At 48.5% G+C, this 19,966-nt stretch overlaps 1 protein-coding gene across 5 annotated transcripts in view; it reads right to left on the bottom strand.

Annotated features, from left to right (window-relative positions):
* The window catches only part of LOC144937583 (protocadherin-9-like), a 134,798-nt gene that overhangs the window by 44,243 nt on the left and 70,589 nt on the right, over positions 1-19,966 (bottom strand). For 2 of the 5 annotated variants that reach the window (XM_078864891.1, XM_078864892.1), the window contains exon 4: positions 12,340-12,430. The exons of the other annotated variants lie outside the window; for them this stretch is intronic. In XM_078864891.1, coding sequence (XP_078721017.1) covers positions 12,375-12,430 — 56 coding nt within the window. In that variant the 3' untranslated portion in view covers positions 12,340-12,374. The remainder of the gene's footprint in view (positions 1-12,339; positions 12,431-19,966) is intronic. 5 annotated transcript variants of the gene reach the window in all.

The raw sequence follows: 19,966 nt of genomic DNA, 5'->3' as shown, positions 1-19,966 counted from the left end.
AATGTTTAAGTGTTTTGTTATTGTTTTCTCGTTTTACTTTAGTTTGTAAATTAACAAGTTTATGTCTACAGTGAATGAATCAACCACTTATGTAAAGTGTCTCGTACATTTTTACATCTTCACTTTAGCGTACACAAATGCTGATTAATTTATTGTTTTCGTCTATAACTAATTAATTCATCACTGATTTTAAGGGTTTTTCCTCACGTTTTTAATTTACACCTGTGCTTTGTACAGCAAGTGTATTAATTTGCTGCTTTGTCTGGTGAAAATTAATCAACCCATAATTTAATGTTTTGCCCCAACTTTTACATACATGCATTGTTAGTCATTTTTTTTACCGGTTTGTTTCATGAGTTCGCGCGTTAACTTTGACACGCACGCTCCCCGCTCATACGCACATTCGTGGAAGGGTGATCGGTCAGTCCGAATGTGAGCTCACCCGTCGGCAATCTACAGACGCATCCGTGCCCTCGGACCCACACGCCCAGCGCCAACTCAAACTCAATTTTTTTTTTATTTTACCAGGATGAGACCCAACTGAGCTATGTAGCTCTTTTAAGAAGCGACCTGGTCATCACAAATGATAGCTCAACGAAGTGGCTTATCACGTGGAAATGTGTTCGCAGCCAAATACTCTAAACGCGTGATGTTAATTCTAAATGTGGAGGGAAAAACCGGAAGACCCGGAGAAAAATCCACACTACCACGGGGAGGGAGAGAGAGACACATGCAAACTCCAAATATACAGGCGTCAGGTTCGGGATCGAACCCACAACCTCCTGCACACCAGGCGAGGTAGTTAACGTCTGGCGCTTTCACACAAATTACAAAAGCACAGGATGCAAAAAGAAAGTTTAGATCAAACTTTTAAACTCATTCATCATCACCCCTTATTAATCAATACCCCACACCGAGAGATAAATGAACAATTATACCAAATTCGCATTTTTCTTTTCAGATTGCTTGCAGCATTGTTCTGTTCCAAGGTGGGGAGGGGGAGGGGACAGCCAGCCAAGGCAAACAGGAAGGGGTTAAGCTCTTTCCTTATGAGCTGCTTGAACGGCCGCCCGTAAATCAGGCTGAAGGGAGTGCCCGGAGCTGTCGGAGAAGCCACCGCCATAATGCATCACCCTCCTGGGAGGCAGAGCGCTGTCTTTGGCTGCGAGCCGGCCACCTGCTTTTCTCAAAGTGCACACTGCACACCGCTCGCCGCCTCTCCGCATCAGAGGTCGCAACCGGGTACCCGATACCCGTACCCTACCCGATACCCGGCTACCCGTACCCAGCCGGGTACGGGTACCCGTTTGCGACCCTGGTGCGGCCGGGTACGGGTACGGGTAGGCCGTGAGTCACTGGTGAGTAACCGTTTGTCACTCATTTCCCAACGTCTTGTCTCTTCTCACAATTCAAGTTCCTAGAATCAACCGACCCTCGCCTGCAACGTGGCTTCATCCCAGAGGTCGCAATGGGTACCCGTACCCGTACCCTACACGATACCCGGCCGGGTACGGGTAGCCGGGTATCGGGTAGGGTACGGGTACGATTACCCGTTTACGACCCTGGTGCGGCCGGGCACGGGTACTGGTAAGGAATCAAAACCCGTTTGCAACCTCTGCTCCACATCCTCTCCCGTGATGAACCCCCCCCCCTTCCACCGCCACCCCTTTCTCTCTTCGTTGCCCTCTTCTCCGCAAGCGCACGTGTGCTCGCTCGCTCGCTCTCTCTCCCATCATTTTTCTCCGTCCACTCTCCCCAGCTTTCCCTCTCCGTCACTTCCCTTTTTTTTGTGTCGACATGACCTCTCGCTGTCCCCTCTCATTCGCGCACTTTCGCTTTCCTCTAACTTCTGCGTCTTATTCCTTGGCGTCTGTTCCTCTCCCTGACCGTCATCCCTCTGTCTGTCTGTCTTGGTAAGGGTCCTTGTATAAGAATGTATCTGTCTCACGGTTCATTCCACTCACCATTTCCATGCGGAGCCTGTCCCGATGTATCTCTCCCTGCGCCTGGTCCACGGCTAATTAATTTTCATTTTTACTCCTACAGATGACCTCTGATGCCACTTTCCACTCTGCGTGTGTAACACATTCCCGTGTAATTCTCTCACATTTCGTTTGGGCCATGGTTGAAGTGGTTATCACGCTGCACTGCGAACCCGGAAATGTGAATTAAATTCCTAGCCCGTCCACCAACCTGCACTGACCAGTGTGGTGAAGTATAGTCAAACCACCCCAATCGGCTGACAGCACGGGGAGACTTTCATCCAGCAGACGATTGACACACGGGCTGTAATTGGTAATACGTGTCTTATTTACCACGATATTACAATGTGCTTGGACAAAGGTCATTGGTTTGTTGGTAAATCGCTGCAACAGCCAAACTACAAACAAGCACGTGACGGCCACTCACGTCCGACAAGTAGCATGGCTTCTGTTGCAATTGTCATTTCTGAAAACAACAACAACAACAATAATATAAATAGTTTCATTCTATGTATTTGTCCAGGAAAGCCTCAATGTACGCAACATATTGTACCGTCTTGTAACGTGACGTCCCATTCCGTTGTTGCCCTTCTGCAGATTGACAATCCAAGCGAGACGCGAGCGATGAGCCGCGCAGAGACATCGAGTGGAATCGTACTCACTCACTGCATGTTTAGCGGGGTCACTTTTGGAGGGCTTTTATGAGCCCCCCCCCCCAATGTATACTCATTAATAGAGCGCACCCATCAAGTCACACGTCATCCACCTGCCCCCCCCCTCCCCTGCCCGTCCCCAACCCACACCGGGGAAGTGGTCATGTCCTATTTGCAGCTCAGAGCCAATTGATGTCCACATTGCCATGGCAGGGCACAAGTCACTCCATAGGACTGCCCCTGTTGACTTCAAACAAAGTGGTCCTCGTGTTGTCCGGACAAAGGAGTGTGAATCGATCACCAAACGGAGACTCAAACTCACAACCTTGCGATTGCGGTCCGTGCGCTCGAACCGCCGCAGGGTCCCCCGGTCGCCACATCCGTTCCGTACAAAGGTAAATGTCCCCCCACGCAGCACACGCAGACCGGGTGGGGTGAGTGCTGCTAGCGAGCAAACACGTTGAGGCCAGGGCGGCGCACGAGTGAGTGGGTGGTGTGGTCAGGGCCAGTGACTGATGGTGCGGTCGTCACCGACGGCTGAGTCAGTCTGGGGGAGGGACGGCACCGTCCCAGGCACCAACTTCGCTCTGTCTGCAGCTGCTGCTGATGTTAGCCATGGCCGGTGATTCAACTCGGGTGGCTGGGTGCAATTGCGCAGTGCGCTAACCACACACACACAGGCGCGTGCACAGACCCGCTCGCGCGCTCACACACACACACGTGCAATTTGTTGCTGCTTCAGCGATGCGTACAAATTAAAAATTTGTAAATAAATTGCCTATTACTTAATCACTCGGCGGTCCCATTCAGCCCTGGGGCTCCCTGCAGCCACAAAATTTGCTGACAGGTAGAGGCTGCCCACGGTTTTTATTGCTGAACCAACGCACTTTTTACAAGTGGGCTTTTAAATGTGAAACTGCGTGTGTATACGCATGTGCATGTTGAACTACTTTCGCATCGTACGTAGTCAACGGTGCTAATCCGAGGTGATGATACGTTTTCTAACATGCGTGCACGCGATAACATGTGTGCATGCTCGTGGAAGTTTGCATGGGGATCTGTACAGAGCAGTGGGTTAGCGCACAGCGCTACAAATACAGCGAAATGAGTGCGATCCTTGGCCAAGGCTAATGTGTCGATGGTGAGCGGTATCAGAACTTCTCCCGGGCCTCTCCATAGGCAACCCTCCAGCCAGGTGCAGTGTGCAAACATCAGCACTGGGAAGACAAAGGCTGGCAGCGTGCTGTCCGTGCACGGTACCGGCCGCACCAACGTCCTCGTGCACCGTGCCGGCCTTCATAGTTGCTCGCTAACAGCACTTGCCTCGATGGATAGAATAATAACTTTCTCATTGCATAGAATTGTGTCATTTTATGTTCATGACTATTAATGTGACGACGATGATGATGCGTCGAGTGGCAGATTTGTGCCAGAAAGACACCACGTGGTTAAGCAAAAAAATAAAAAATAAAAAAATACTTGACGTTTTAACGGCGACACGAGTTTGTCTTTGCCTCTTTGCGTGTTTTCTGGTCGAGTGACGAGGCTCGAAGGCGGGCGGGCGGGCGAGCGGCCTTGCCGCGTGCACCGGGTGCGCGAGGACGCGTTTGTCCAGCTCGTCACTTCACGTGCGCCCGGCGGTCGGCACGTGAGGCAAATAGTTCTCCGGGAGCTCCAGGTGCCTGTTCCGCCACCCGCCCCCCCCCCCCCCCACTGCGTTCATGGCGATAACTCACTTTCCCATTTCCCATAATCCAACTGGATCACCAAGCAAATCTGGGTGCCTGTCAAAGCCCTGCCCCTTAATGCCCAGCGGGGCTGGGAAGAAGGCCCCCTGCGATATTTCCACCTTTACATTCGGCAACACTGCCCCCCCCCCCCCACTCACAATTAATCAAAAATGGCTTGGAATTATTCGTACAATAATTCAGGGTGAAGTGGGGGGGGGGGGGAAGATGGCGTTTGACTGTTTTGTGTGTCCTGAAAGTTTGGTTAAAAGGGGGCGTGCGTCGGATTGTCTGGTTTCGCTGAAATTGCCAAGCAGAGGAAAGGCTGAGGATCACCTGCGGCTGATGTTTTAGCACGCTCATTAAAACACTGTTAGAAGGAATTTGACAGATTCCTTCGGGGAATTCCCTCCTGGTTTATGTCAAGTTCTCGCACAACTCGCAGCTGCCACACATCCCCTCCTGAGCAAAAAAATAAATAAAAATGACCTTAAGCAATGAAATATATTCATGACTTTTACCCTTAAAGCGTAGGAGATCTGAATTTAAAATTCTCATGTGTTTATTTATGTATCGTCAAAAATAAAAATAAAGTTAAAGTTATTTACTGCTTGCATCGACCATTGAGGTGGTGCTCATTTCCCGTTTACAGCCCTGTGCCAGTGATGGAATTTCCACCGTCTTATGGCAGGGTTGAGTCTATCCACGGGACAACCACTGTTGTTTTCTTAGCCACAAAGCGGAGTTTTATCGACCCTCCTCAACCAGGAGTCGAACTCGCAACCTTCCCATCGCGAGCCACTCGCTCTCCCCGCTGTCAACACCTGGCCGGTTCAATTCTGCTTGTCAACATACGAGCTGCTGGTGCAAGCGGTCAGTGCACTGAGCTACAAAGCCAGTGACCACAAGTTCGACTCCTGGACACGGCGAGCATCGTCGGGGCGAACGATACCCGAGAGGCTGGTCTGCTGGCGTAGTCCCTGTCTCACGGCAACGTAACTCACCAGCTGCCCGGAGGTGAAACGTGCGCTCTGACCGTCGACGACTGCGGAGCGTCGCAATTCTGGCATGACCATCAACCCCTCTGGCTCCTACTCATTGGTTCTTTCGGTGAAGTCACGTAGAAATAAATTAAATTAAATAATGATAGCATACGACGTTTCGATTGCAACACAAGCAACCATCATCAGGTACAAATGAATGAGAAAACAAACATAGTAGATTTCTATTTAAAGCTTTCGTGACTGCAGGGATTCATATTCTTGGTTCTTTCGGTGATGAAGGAAAATATTAAAATAATAAAACAATAAAATTTTCACGACGTTTCGATTGCAACACAAGCAATCATCATCAGGTGTGAAAACCACAGCAAGACATTTTTTGAAAAATATGGCGGTTTTTCTTTTTAAACGTTTAAAAAAACGCCACTTTAAAAAAATATGTATATATTGCTGTGGTTTTCACACCTGATGATGATTGCTTGTGTTACAATCGAAACGTTGTGAGAATTTTATTCTTTTACTTTAATATTTTATTATTTCTCTTCTACGTGACTTTACCGAAAGAACCAAGAATATGAAACATAGTAAACTTGGAAATATAATGCAATACAACACAGAGAGTCGGCCAACACAACAGTCAACACCCTACCTGTTTGATTACGTTCTTCCAAAGATTGTGAAATTGAGAGAGAGACAAAACATAGACACGGAGACACACAGACAGACACACGAGCAGAGAGAGAGACTCACGCAGAGAGAGACACACACATAGGCACACAGAGATCGCAAATGGATTAGAGATTCGGCCGCAGACAAGCTCCAAGTTGCGGCGGTAAAACCCCCGCGCGCATTCCTCAGGATTTCAGGATTTCAGGACGCGGGTTGATCGAGGGAGTGGATTGAGAGGGATTATCCGTTTGGCAGAATTGACGAGAAGCCCGCCCGCGTCTGTAGCCGCGTTTGCATTGCGCACGGCCGCCAAATCCGCGCGCCCACCCGAGAAATGTTACGACATCCAAGTGATGCTCACCGTGAATTTCAACGAATTCTCAGTCAATGGAATGAATGAAGCCGATTTAAATTGATCCCCTCATTATAACTAATTGTCTAACAATGACTAAAGGTGATGATTATGATGATCGTGATGATGTTGGTGGATATAGTCACTGCAGTGCTTATGAAAATCTTCTAAAAAAAATTAAATTATCTGCTTAAATTTCCCAAAAATGTTCACCCTTTGACTTTTTTGTGCTTAATTAACCGTGAATATGGAGTATTTAATGTCGCTGTCTGAAAAACACAAATTTGATCTCTAATCAGTGAATACTTCAACTGAGTAAACCAGATGGGGTTTTTTTCCAGCTGTGCAACCATCATTTTTACAACACTCGCATGATTGCCACTATCAAAACTCGTCCCGTGCCCTCTGCTCCGGTGACCGGTGCATTCCGTGGAAGCCTCCCAGTCAACCATCATCCAGCTGAGAGGATGCTTCTTCTCCTCTGCTGCCCCCCTCATTGCCTCTCGATCTACACGTCTCAAGACCCTTCGTCTTCTCCCCTGCCCGTGACAAAATTTCCTACATCATCTTCTCATAAAAAAAACTAAAATACATACGCAAAGAGTTTGCATGCGACGCCTTCTTCCCCCATCGCGCGCACACCACGCGCGTCACACCCAGTCGTCGGTCGAATTACGATGGACGCACATGCGTCAAGTACAGACAGCCCCATGAAGGGTCACCCCCGTGCCATGCCAGTCACATGGGGCTCGCTTGATGTTGCCGTGGCCAGGAATCGCATTCAGGTCGCACGGTTCACAGAGCGGCGCCGCTAACCGTCGTGCCACCACTCCCCCTCCCCTGCACGGCCTCATAATGAGTCTCAATGATTTCTCAATCAATTAAACGAATGTCGCCAAGTTAAATTGTTCCCCTAATTTTAACTAATTGGACAACAATGAAAACAGATTATGATGGTGATGATGATGTCAGTCGCGTTATCAATCCGAATTGTATTGCATTACGTAATACACCACGATGTGAACCCAGCAATGTTCAAGGCCAATATCTGTAGTGATGATGTCTGGATCAGTTGCTGGGTCCCCTCCTTCCCCAACCCCCCACCCCCACTTCACCAACCTTAAACTGAGCCGCGTGGTGAAATATGGTTGAACAATCCTACACGACTTACACGGAAGGCATGCGGAGGACTTTAGCTCGGAGTGGGTTGACGGTGGGCTGTAAGTGGAGGGATGCACTGGGAAGTCAAGACAGAGAGAAACTAGACACAGCAATGCAGACTGGAGGTCTCCTAAAATATATCTGAAGGTAAAGTGCCTCCCTATAGCCTTTGGCACACTATTGGGGCAAGTGTGGTTAGCGAGCACCTATGAAGGCCGGCATGGCACATGAGGGGGTGGTTAGCAAACACCACTCTTGGCTGCTTTTGTCTCCCCACTGCTGACGTTTACACATGACACCAGGTATTCTTCATCTAAGGCTGAGTCGACCTAGGGGAGGCCCAGGACCGGTTCAGATATTCGTCACCGATATTGGCCGTGAGCAAGAATCGAACTCAGTTCGCCCGGTCGAAAGCATGGTGCGCCAACCACCACAGCAATACTCTCGCTTCCCACGAAGTCGGAACACTGACACACATGTACCTTCTCAATCCCAACTCCACCTCTGATCACCAAGCCCCCCCCCCCACCTTCACCCAGGGTGTGAGAGGCCAGGAGGGGTGGGGGGAAGGGCACTGCCTCCACAAGGCACCGCAGAGCCAGAGGGCTGCATTATAGATGAAACCTCGTCCCGCTGAAGGGCAACGGCTTCTCGCATTGATTTATTGACCGGGGGGGTCCTGGGTAGGAGGAGGCTCACATCAAGGCAGCCCTTGCGGAGTTATGAAAGTTCGAGAGCCCCCGTTGCGGTTTTGCAGGAGCGAGTGGAGCTGGGCAGGCGGCAGGATGCATCTTTGTCGTAGTCGTCGCTGCCAAAGCCGTGGTTAACCCTCGCCGCCAATCCTATTTTCAAAGGCGAACATCGGAACGAGCACGCACATGCGAATGCTCCGTTTTGCACACGAGGCTGAGAAGGTGTCATCAAGCCTCTTCCCATTTCCTCAGGAAGCGAGAAGAGGCACAGTGGAAGATGATCACAAATGGTTGTGGCGGTCCTGCCCCCTCTGCGTACTTAACGCCTGTCACTTGTTTTACCTTTCCTTCCCTCCTTCTTCCTCTATCTATTCCTATTCTTCCTTCCCTCTCTCTCTCTCTCCCCCTCTCTATTTCGGTTTCCTTTGTATTGCCTTTCTCTTACACCACAGCCAGTGGCAAACATCACCACAACATGTTTACTGTAGTCATTTGCATGCTGCATACTTTGGCTCTGCTCTCTCCAGTATTTGTCGTTGTTGAAAGTACAAATAAATCGTCAACAAAAAAATTAAATGGTTTTAGCGTCGGATTTGCACGTCCGCCGTGTGCATGCAGAATGAGGCCAGGGTGTGTTTTGTGCGTTTATTTATTTATGTTACCCATGCTGGCCACGCACGGTCAGACAGCAGCGGCGTCGAGCCCAGAGGACAGTAATTCGTGGGATAATCATTTGTGGGACACGGACTCCTGCTGGTGCAGCGCCATAAGACCCACAGCTGTTGGCAGCGGAGACATAGCTCAGCGTAGGCTTTCTTGAACACTGCACCTAACACAACAGAGAGAAGCCTAGGGCTGGACACTGACAGCCTCCACGGGAATGCAATAATTTGCTCCAACCGTTGGTGCGGCGATTTGTTTTCTTATTTTTTTTTTCTTTAATCGCACTTGTTTCTTCTGTTGTAATTGCCCTCCGTGTTTTTGTTACGTAAAAGAAAAAAACGAATTAGCGTGATCGGTGGGGTTCGAGACCGACGCACAGCGAAAACGCGGCCTGCACCAGTGCGAGACGGCGCGTGCTCTCAAAAGCACGGGCGCGTGGGGAACAGGGTCCACGTCCACCACGGGGATGGAGAGGCGAAATCAGCTCACGTGACGACGCTTCAATAGATCGCCGTGTTCGCAGGCTCTGCGTGAGTGATGGCAGCATGCTTCGAGGAGGCGTTCACCGAGCAGTGGATAGATCATCGCTTTTGCTGATGATGACGGTGGTGGTGGTGGTGATCATGATGAAATATGACAAATATAATTTACATTGCATAACAGAAACTGCAATTGTAATTCGTGATTTTTTTTATTAGAAATTATCTCGCCCGCCTTTCATTCCCTCCCCCCACTGGCTCCTTTTCAAAAGCAAATTTGCCCGTAGCGAATGCAAAATCCCTCCCAGCAACGCGAACATCAGTGGCTAGGGCGATTCACCTGGGATGGCCCAGGGCAATCCTTCACCCCTGCTTACTCTGCCGCTGCCTTTCCCCATCAAACAGAACTCGATCCTTCTCCTCCAGGCACCAACCCACAGCTGCCAGTTTACTCGCAAACGTATTCCCATCTTACAGTCACTGACCTAACCATTATCAAGTTTTAGCCTTTCATTATTGTAAAAAAAAATGGCCGCCATGCTCTGCAATGCATGTCCGAGGGACTTCCGTTTTCATGCCGCATTAGACCCGTTCAAAAACAGGGCTGCAAAAATAACGGGTAGCAGATCATCTGCTATAGGTGGCAAGGCCATTACAGACGACAGCATCTGGTGATGGCAGAGGGTGCAATTATGTCTCGCCAATCCGCTCACAGTCACGACGCAGATTTAGCACCGCGCGGCGGTACACTGCTCTCAAACGGCAATTCGCATCACTTTTCTCGGCCTTGTCTAAGCCACCAGCCTGGCAGAACTGGTGAACGCGTGGCCGTGTTATTGTAGAGGCCTACCAACTCAAGCGACAGTTGAAGGTGTGGCCTTACCAACAGAGAGTGGCAGCGAAACAAAGAAACGAGGTATTAACGCTGTACGAAAATTAGATGGCTGTTATCACCATTTTCAGAAGGTCCTCGGAAACCCACAACGCATGCCAGTGTTGGATTTGAATTCTTTGCACGACAATCGCGACAAACGCCGGTGTGGCTACGTCTTTGGACGGCGAGAGTTTGGTCGAGGCTGAAAGGCACCGGGCGTGGCGCATGGCAGCGACTGGGCCACCACGCTCTCCTTCTGGGGCGTCTTGCAGAAAAAACCCGTCCACGAGTCTTGCATTCGTTCGTATAACCGTTCCACCACCAGAGCTTTTGAGGTGAAAAGTCCACGACCGTAACGACGATGGCTGCGACGGCGACGTGCCACTTCCAATTTTCGAACGGGGCAAAAATTATATGAACAAGCAACGGAGCTCATGAAATGTTTGCTGTCGCCATGCACAGTATTGAGAACATCTGACAAAATGTGTCTTTAATCCGGAGAGAGTGGCTTTTTCTCATTTTGGTGGACACAATGTTTCTTTATTTTGAATTCAGAGGAGATATTTTCCTTCTCTCAATGTGGGATTATAACAGAAATACATCGGTCCGCTCCTGAGCTTTAATACAAAAGCCCCTGAATGCGATAACAATTTATTATTAATAACAATGCCGCTTTATTTAACAATGAAAATCTTCACCGAGTCTCAATATTTATTTAAAGAGGGTCCTGTTCAAATTGCAACGTTCGGCCAAGTCCATAAAATGAGTGTTTGGCTGCATGGGGTAGGAAATGAGAAGTACCCAGAGAAAACCCACCTCTCAAAGCTCCACACAGATCGATTCAAGAATCCATTTACTACAATCTGCTGGTTACCTCCTTTCACACCCCCCCCCCCACCTTCATCAATTGAACACCATGTAATAATTTGGCAGTGAAGGTTCAAGGTCACACCTCTTAGAGGTGGTAGAATGAGGTGATAAATCTCACCTCCACCAGTGACACATGGAAACCCGCGGTTCCATCAGCGCAGTCGTTACCATTTTACGATTTCAAGATCAAAATGTCACCGTGGCCAATGCCATCAATGCCAACCACGACCCACCAATGCGTCCTTCCTTCTGCAAATTCCACGACTGTTGCACGGTGTGAACATTGACCTCGAAGGTCAGTTGTTGATGCACGACACTTGATGTGCTTCCCCATGCTCTGTCGGTCGTGGGGGGGTTGTCTGTCCATGCTTCACCGCTCCGTGGCGAGTGCGGGACAGTGGGATTCAGGAAGGGTTTGGACAGCGCTCGCCATCGATATCTGACGATGGCTGGGAATTGGGCTCAGGCTCAATGGTGGGGGTTCATAGCGCAAGTGCCACCACTCACTCCTTTTTGCAGAAAATATGGGACCTCAAATTAAAGCCAAGCTTGCTTAGGGAGTTGAGATATGATTTAGTGCCTCATTCTCAGAATATTCATGTCTATTAGCGCGTCCTGTGTTGTTATGGACTCACACCTAAGGCCCCAGTGTCTGCGTGGTTGACGGGATTTTATTTTCCCATTTGCCATCGCCGAGGACTGATTGATTGATGAGATATAAACAAGAAGCTCAACACGTTCGTCAATACCACTGCCCTAAAGAGAACAACAAATATATAATAGGCGACGTCTTGGGTAATGGCTCTTATTCATTATCAGAGAGACATAGAGGCCAGAAAGATTGAGCGAATAATAGTTTGAGACTGCACCGATATATGCACCATGGGGCACTAAAAAAAAACATTCGTGAAACTAAATTTTTTTTTACCAGGGCCCCATGGTACAAAGTGCAGTCTCCACTCTATATCGCTGGCCTCTCTATCTCTCTGCTATGGCGCAGAGCCATCGCTCCGAAACGTCGCCTGCAACAGTTTATTTTGCCTTTTCTTCGGGCAGCGTTACATTCGGCTACAGCCTTCAGTGCAGCGTTATTGACGAGCGCATTCGAGTCGGTGAATTGATACGTGCGCTTGTGCACCACTGCCAACGCAGTATCACAGAAAATGCAAAATGATGACAGGTAAACGGACTTCACAGAGCCCTGCTGATGACTCACATCAAGGGAGTGCGCAAAGCACCACGCACGTGAAGTCACGACGAACCAATCGCAGCGAGGCCCGTTACTGCCGCACCACCGTTCCAATTACCTGGGGAGTGTAAACAACCACCACCTTAGACTCTTCGCCACACAGAACAAAAACATTTAGAAAATATATACTTTTTGTCACTTTTTCAATTTAAACTATTATCCAGGCAACCCAGTGGGTGCTTCGGAAAGTGAGAGTGCCTCTCCGATCAGCGGTGTTTCTATCAAGTTGTGAAGGCAGTGCGACTGGACCCGGGATTCAATTTTCCCTCTGTGAAGAGGCCAGGCGAAAATTGGACCGCTGAGAGGGCCCCATTTAATTCCTTGCTCCGGGACTCACGGCAACTGCTCCGTGCCACCGTCTCTGATCAAACAAGCGCCAGAGAGCACCCGTCTATATTGGCATCTCTGAGCCGGCAATAGAATTTCCACATTGTCACGGCAGAAGCCAAATCTCCACATCGGAAAACTGCCAATGGCGGAAGGATGTGCTCCACAACAAGGCATGGTGAGCTGGTGTGCAATGTCGCTTCTCACATTGAACAGGGCCCCCTCGTTTTAGACGGAGTGCGTTTGCCAATAACAACCGGTGCCGCTGGAGGTGTTTGTTTAAGAGGTCTATCTCTGCTGGTGAGACCCAGAAGGCCAAAACCAGTCGAGTTTGCTTTCTAAGACACATGGTGCTGGATGATTGGTCCTTGAAAGCCAAATGGACTGATACACAAACGCGTAGCTGCTTGTGTGTGTGTGTGTGTGGACACGCAGAGTGGAGCTCCACTTAAAATTGACTCACGAGGGCACTTCTGCTGTGCCAGAATCACACAGGAGCCTGTTGAATGGAGTCTGCGTCAGGTGAGGCCAGGAATCAGCCATGGAGCTTTGTTTGCGTTTGTTTTTCAGATCACAGTTGCTGAGTGCAAGTACGGCCCCTAAGTGGCCATCAACAAACAGCACTATTAAACAGAGGTGGAACAAAGTCATTGTTATGCAAGTCCAAGTCGAGTCGCAAGTCATCAAATTCATGACTCGAGTCTGACTCGAGTCCAAGTCACATGACTCGAGTCCACATCTCATAGGTGGGACAAAGTCATTGTTATGCAAGTCCAAGTCGAGTCGCAAGTCATCAAATTCATGACTCGAGTCTGACTCGAGTCCAAGTCACATGACTCGAGTCCACATCTCATAGGTGGGACAAAGTCATTGTTATGCAAGTCCAAGTCGAGTCGCAAGTCATCAAATTCATGACTCGAGTCTGACTCGAGTCCAAGTCACATGACTCGAGTCCACATCTCATAGGTGGGACAAAGTCATTGTTATGCAAGTCCAAGTCGAGTCGCAAGTCATCAAATTCATGACTCGAGTCTGACTCGAGTCCAAGTCACATGACTCGAGTCCACATCTCATAGGTGGGACAAAGTCATTGTTATGCAAGTCCAAGTCGAGTCGCAAGTCATCAAATTCATGACTCGAGTCTGACTCGAGTCCAAGTCACATGACTCGAGTCCACATCTCATAGGTGGGACAAAGTCATTGTTATGCAAGTCCAAGTCGAGTCGCAAGTCATCAAATTCATGACTCGAGTCTGACTCGAGTCCAAGTCACATGACTCGAGTCCACACCTCTGCTATTAAAGATGGAATAGTAACAATGTGTCCTGAGCAACATGAGAACGTGTTAAAAGAGACGATGGGATGGAATCCTCAAGTGGAGCAGTAACAGAGATGAAGCAGAAGAGAAGCGTTGTGAGCCCCAAAGAGTGGTGAGTGAGTGAGTGATTGGGTGTTTTGTTGTGAATGAGACGACACAGTGGGTCCAACATGGGTGGAGAAATCAACGTTGAAGTTCGCTGCAAAAGTAAACGTGGTAGTAGCGTTAGGAGAGAAAGTAGGAGGCGACTGAACGCCGGCGAGCTCGTGACTGAAGTGACACGGTCCTGGACCATCAATCAAGTGTGGTCTGGCTTCATGAGCTGTGCACCCCACGCGTCGGTGCGATTATCAGATTAGATTATTACATTTGTGACGAAAAAAAAGTTTTTCTGTTTTCATGTAGTCAATGATGACTGATCGTCGATGACAATCACCGAGCGTGGCGATGACCAAAGCGTGCCCGACTGTGACGAAACGAGACGAGATTAAGAAGGTCCAAATGAAGACACAGACTGAGATCATAATTTAGTAGCGCTATAGGGGAGCGTGGTTCTCCGAGAAAGACTAAACATGGCCATTGGCCTTTGTATGTGTATCGAAATATTGACTGAGTTTACTGATTGAATACATTGACAATAAGAAGGTGGGGTGGGGAGGGTGAAAGAGGAGACTCGTACGCCCCTCACACTAACATTTAATAACTTAGAGTGTCTGGCAAAAGCGTTTGACAGCTTGAGTGTACGACACTAAGAGAATGACTGAAATTAAATCCGCAGACTCAGACTCGACTAAAACTCCACGGGCTGTCATCGCCAAACTCGACTGGGACTGTGATAAATAAAATGAAATAAACCGCTGACTGAATTACCACCGCATTGCTATTCCCGCGCCTGCACTCTCGTTGGCGCAAGCCACTTCCTCGCTCGGACTGCGTCGCGTTCCGGATTCTTTTGAGCAACCGTAAAGCGTCAACCATTAATCTCACCTCCTCCGGGGGAAGACGACGGGGCTTTTATTATTTCTTTTTTAGAGGGGGGGGTAGGGGTGTGGGGAGGCGGGAAACTGGCAATAAAATTATGAAATGCACTGCTCTCTGGGCTCGGGCGCAAACAAGGCTGATAAAGAACGACACACTCACCAAATTTGGCGGACTCTTTAACGGCAGCAGGCTCACACAATGGATTTATGATCAGTTTTGGGGCAAGCGGGGGACCATTTATACGGTGTAATGGCGGATGATGTACGTGACCGGAGCGCGCCACACATCTTATACATCATCACCTGCCCCTCCGCTTGTGAAGATTCCCACGGCGGACAGAGCTGTATTGTCGCGGGCGATGTTCGGTTTTCATTGATTTGCATTTAAGTTTGCTCGACAAATTAAGCCGAAGCTCAATGTCAAGACATAAAAAATGAATGTCAAATTATTTTTATTCATGTGCAATGTAAATTTAACACGTAGGATCTGGTGACCAATGTTATGATTTGTAATAAGGTCAGATAGCATGACTAAAATGTGGATAGTACACCCTCCTAGGCAGCGAAATGTCTGAACCCAGATTGTCTCAGATGGTGCCGCTCGCCCTCCTATTCACCGGTGTGCACAAACTGGAATGAATTGGCACATTTGCACATCACGTGACAAATTTACTAATTGGCAGTGTCGGGTGGAGGAGAGTGCACGACACATGTTTCACCAACGCGACACGACCCAAAAATCCGTCCAGAATTTCTGTAAAGTATGTATTCAGAAATATAAACTCTAAACTAAAACTCCTTTTATTTTACCAGCTAAGGCCCACTGAGCTACATAACTCTTTTTCAGAAGCGACCTGGCCACAAATTATAACTGAACGAAGTAGCTTATTATGTGGAAATTCATAGCAGCCAAATATTTTAAATGCATGTTCCTAAATGTGGAATGAAAAAGCGGTAAAAGAAATCCAAGCAACTACGGGGAGAACACGAAAACTCAAAATATACAGGCGTCAGCATTGGGTTCTACCTCCTGTATACCAGGCAAGGGAGTTAACATCGCATCACCATGGCGCCCCAAATAGAAGGAGGAGGCCAGAAAAGGACAAGACGACTATTCATCGGTGGTTTTGTGCATCACAAATAAAAACCCAAACAGGAATAATAAGTGATTAACAGAGACAGACAGAGACAGGCCGGCAAGATGGACTGTCTCAGAAGGATGGAAACAACCACACACGGAGCGAAACGAAAGCCACCCTTTTTCTGACGTGGGCTGACGGTTGCGGCTTTGCGGGAGGCATCAGCGGGAAAAAGCCACGGCCTCCTAATGCTGCTTCCCTTCCCACGAGTGCTGCCCACAACGACGGGCAGTCTCCGAATATTTGAGCTCACCCCCCACTTCCCCCGCACGAAGCCCACAAGAATCACAAACCACCGTGAAGGGACCCAGCTAACCCATCGTTCATGCGAATGGAATGCCACAGTGGCACACACAGGTAAACAGTTTGGAGGACACCGATTGTTAAACGTCACTCGTTGAGTGCATATACATTTTCGTTCTGCAAATAATAAATGTAACTCCGTTGAAATGCACACACAGGGCCTAATTCGTGATTTTAAACAATTGTACGTTTTCTTTAACATTGAAAAATAAATGGTCTAATGTAATATAACGGCTGATTTTATTTTTGGGTCGGGGGATATTCAACTGTCTTCTACTCACCCTGTGTACGACTCTCTCTCTCCGTGTTCCTGCAAATGTGTATTGTGCCTGCAGTACTCGCTGCAACAGTCTGTTGAGGCCATACAGGGGATCTTTGTCTTTGCGTATGTCTATACATGTCAAAGAAAATACTGTACGTAATTACGCATATAGATATTGTGTGTGTGTGGTGCATGTAATCGTTGCTACTTCAGCGACAAGTCATCAATTGCATTTCCTAAATGAATTGCCCCTCTCCGAATATGTGCGTGCCGAAAGGCCCTGGCCACCCCTGACTGGGCCATGTGCTCTGCTGATTGCGGGAAGATGCCCCCCCCGCCCCCCCCCCCCGTGCTCTCCCCGGCCTCCAGAGGTCTCCGCATCCCTCTCATCCCCGGCGCCAGCTCCGCACAGTAACGAGCTTCGGGCCCCCTGACCCCCCCCTCCGCCCGCCGTGCGTGCCTGACCCCTGGCAGCAGGGGTTCACGACCTGCCGGCCCGGTCACGCGTACCGGAGCACTGCACCTCATCCACCGCCACTGCTGCCCCCCCCCCCCCCCCCTCGTGATTTAATGCCGGCTCTCTTCGTTATTTCTTTGGTAAAGCTCCCATGGAGTCGTGGGTTAGCGTACTGCACTTTGCGATTCTGCTGAAACGGTGGCGCAAGTTTCTTACATTTCCCCTCCCGCCACCTCTGCCCACCCAGCAGTGTGGATCGGTTACGCCACAGATCAATTGACAGGTCGTGTGCGATGGGGTAAAGTGTGGGTACCCCAACCTCTTCCAAGACGTCTGGTGGGCATCTAAGAGTTGGACAAATACAGCCTCCCTCTAATGCAGGCCCTTGAGCCAACAAGGCGTGAGCAGGAGATTGCAGAGCCTGCACTTTGACCAATATATATTTTGTGACGAAAGATTTTGAAGTGGCGATGTTGCGGGCAATGGCCCTTCTTAACAGCACATTGCGTTTTGTGTTTTTGTGTCTTTAGGGTGACGAAGAGGATGTCACTGGACGCCGCGTGACACCATTTTCGGGAGGAAAACATCAGAGATGATGTCATATTCATCTACACGCTATGAAGAAGGCCATTTTGTGACTGCAGGAATTCATATTCTTTGTTCTTTCGGTAAAGTCACGTAGAAGGGAAATACTTTTTTTTTCATGACTTTACCAAAAGAACCAAGACTATTTTATATATGTTTTTTTTTTTAAAGATGTGTTATCGGCAAATGTGTTGCATTGTTTAATTTGTGACTTCACTTCCTTTCCTGGAATAATCCGAATTTTTGTTGTTTTCAAATAGTCCTGAATTCCATATCTACGCCTGATTTTATATATTTTTTTCAGATCAATCTAAAAATCGGAGCATACCCCTACCCTGTGCACGTGTCAGGAGACCCAAACACTTCTGGATTGCTATTTTAAACTTTGCCCGGTTTTTACCACCAAAAACAACACCCCTCGCTTGTTCGGTATTGGATTGTAGAAATGGACCGTTTCTGAAAATGCTTAGGGAAGGCGTCAAAAAAAAAGTATCTGTTAAAATTTATAAAATAAAATTGCGTACAATATACAGAGTACAGTCCACAGAGTGCAGTGCATTGATGGACTGTTCTTATATGAACACAAGAACAGTCCATCAATGCACTGCACTCTGTGGACTGTACTCTGTATATTGTACGCAATTTTATTTTATAATTTTTAACAGATACTTTTTTTTTCCTCTGAACCCCATTATGACTGATTACAGCCTGACTGACACATCCATTGCAGTATGTTTGAACATAAATTGCACTCTGTTGCGTAGCTACCATTTGATCTGTCCTCTGTTGCCAGTGTAAAATAAAGCGGATTTCACTCACAATCACTTTTTAATTGAGGCCGCGGTTCCGTGTGATAACAAGGGGGGGGCACTGCATGAGCACGCCCAGCAAGAGCTCAGTGACCCAAGCAGTGCAGGCGGCCTCTGGATGTATTAAAGAAGGGTGCACCAATTAATTATCTAATCAACATAAAACAATCCATGAACATAAAAGCCAATGAATATTTCTCACTGCATTTCTCTTCTCTTAAACCCACTACATCTCAGTCTTATGCATGCATATGTTCTGACATCTCACGAGGATTGTATTTAATTGCATGGGGGAATGGGGAAGGGGAACCAAAGAGAATTGTCTGCTTAGGGCCCCCAATGGGCCAGCAGCAACACCACCGGGGTGGAGAAGTAACGGAACGTGGAGTGCCTGCGTTCACAGTCCTGCACGACCCAAACGTGGCGTCGACACGGAGCGCTAGCGCCAGCGTCACACATTGTCATCGCAAAGGATCCGTTTGTTCGCTGTCTGCTCAACGCAAGCTGCTGCATTCATCGGCAGACTCCTTCACAAGTGGATGGGTGCACAGTCGGATGAAGCGATGCACCGTTTGTTAGTGCAGCCAAAAAAAAAAACACAAAGGAGATTCATCCGAAATTTGCCAAAGTTGCTACCAATTGCCAACGATGCAAGACTGACCATTAAATCTGCCCGACCGCTAATTATAAAAGACAAGATGGACAAGGCAATGCGTGCAAGCTTTGATAAACGTCCGATAAGACGTGCAAAGGGATACGGATACAATAGAGATATATCATCAAATTTAGAAAAGGCATTGGCACGGTCCCCGGTATCAGAAGCCTTATGGTAATTGTTGGCAGCACCTTGGCAGGAGCTCTGTGAAAGCAGCGTCCTTTGGCACCGCATGAACTGACGTCCTCTCACCAGCTGCTCTCGTGGCGATGGATTAAAGCAATTGACGGGACGCCCGCATTCCACTCCACGGGCGGAGCAATTATCTCGTCGCCATCCTTCGCCCTCCACTAGAGCTTTAATATCGGCATAATTTGATGAAAACTTTGATCAGCCATGCGGTTGAAAAAGTGAGGCAGGAGAGTTTACTTTTTTTGACGCTATTAATGATGTTACCCCGACGAGCCGTTCAGCGGCCAGCGACGCGTAAATGATTGGCAAGCAGCGGGGGTCACGGTAGCGATGACAGCGAATGGAGCGATGGTGACGATGGTGGTGGTGAGGGTCGCTCATTGGCAGCTGTCCGCCGGGGTGCCTACGCCCAAGACCCGACAGCCATTTTCACGGCCATGGTAAGAAGTTAAATTATAATAATTATGATTATTTTATTGAAAACCAGAAGATGTAGATTTTTTTTTGTCAAACACCGTGCACACGCCCGTCCTTACATCAAACCAATCCCAATTCCGTTTTCGCGATT

Source organism: Lampetra fluviatilis, chromosome 19 (genome assembly GCF_964198595.1).
Source record: "Lampetra fluviatilis chromosome 19, kcLamFluv1.1, whole genome shotgun sequence".
Lineage (NCBI taxonomy): Eukaryota > Metazoa > Chordata > Hyperoartia > Petromyzontiformes > Petromyzontidae > Lampetra > Lampetra fluviatilis.
The sequence above is the reverse complement of the archived record's forward strand: the minus strand, read 5'-3'. Positions and strand labels throughout refer to the sequence as shown.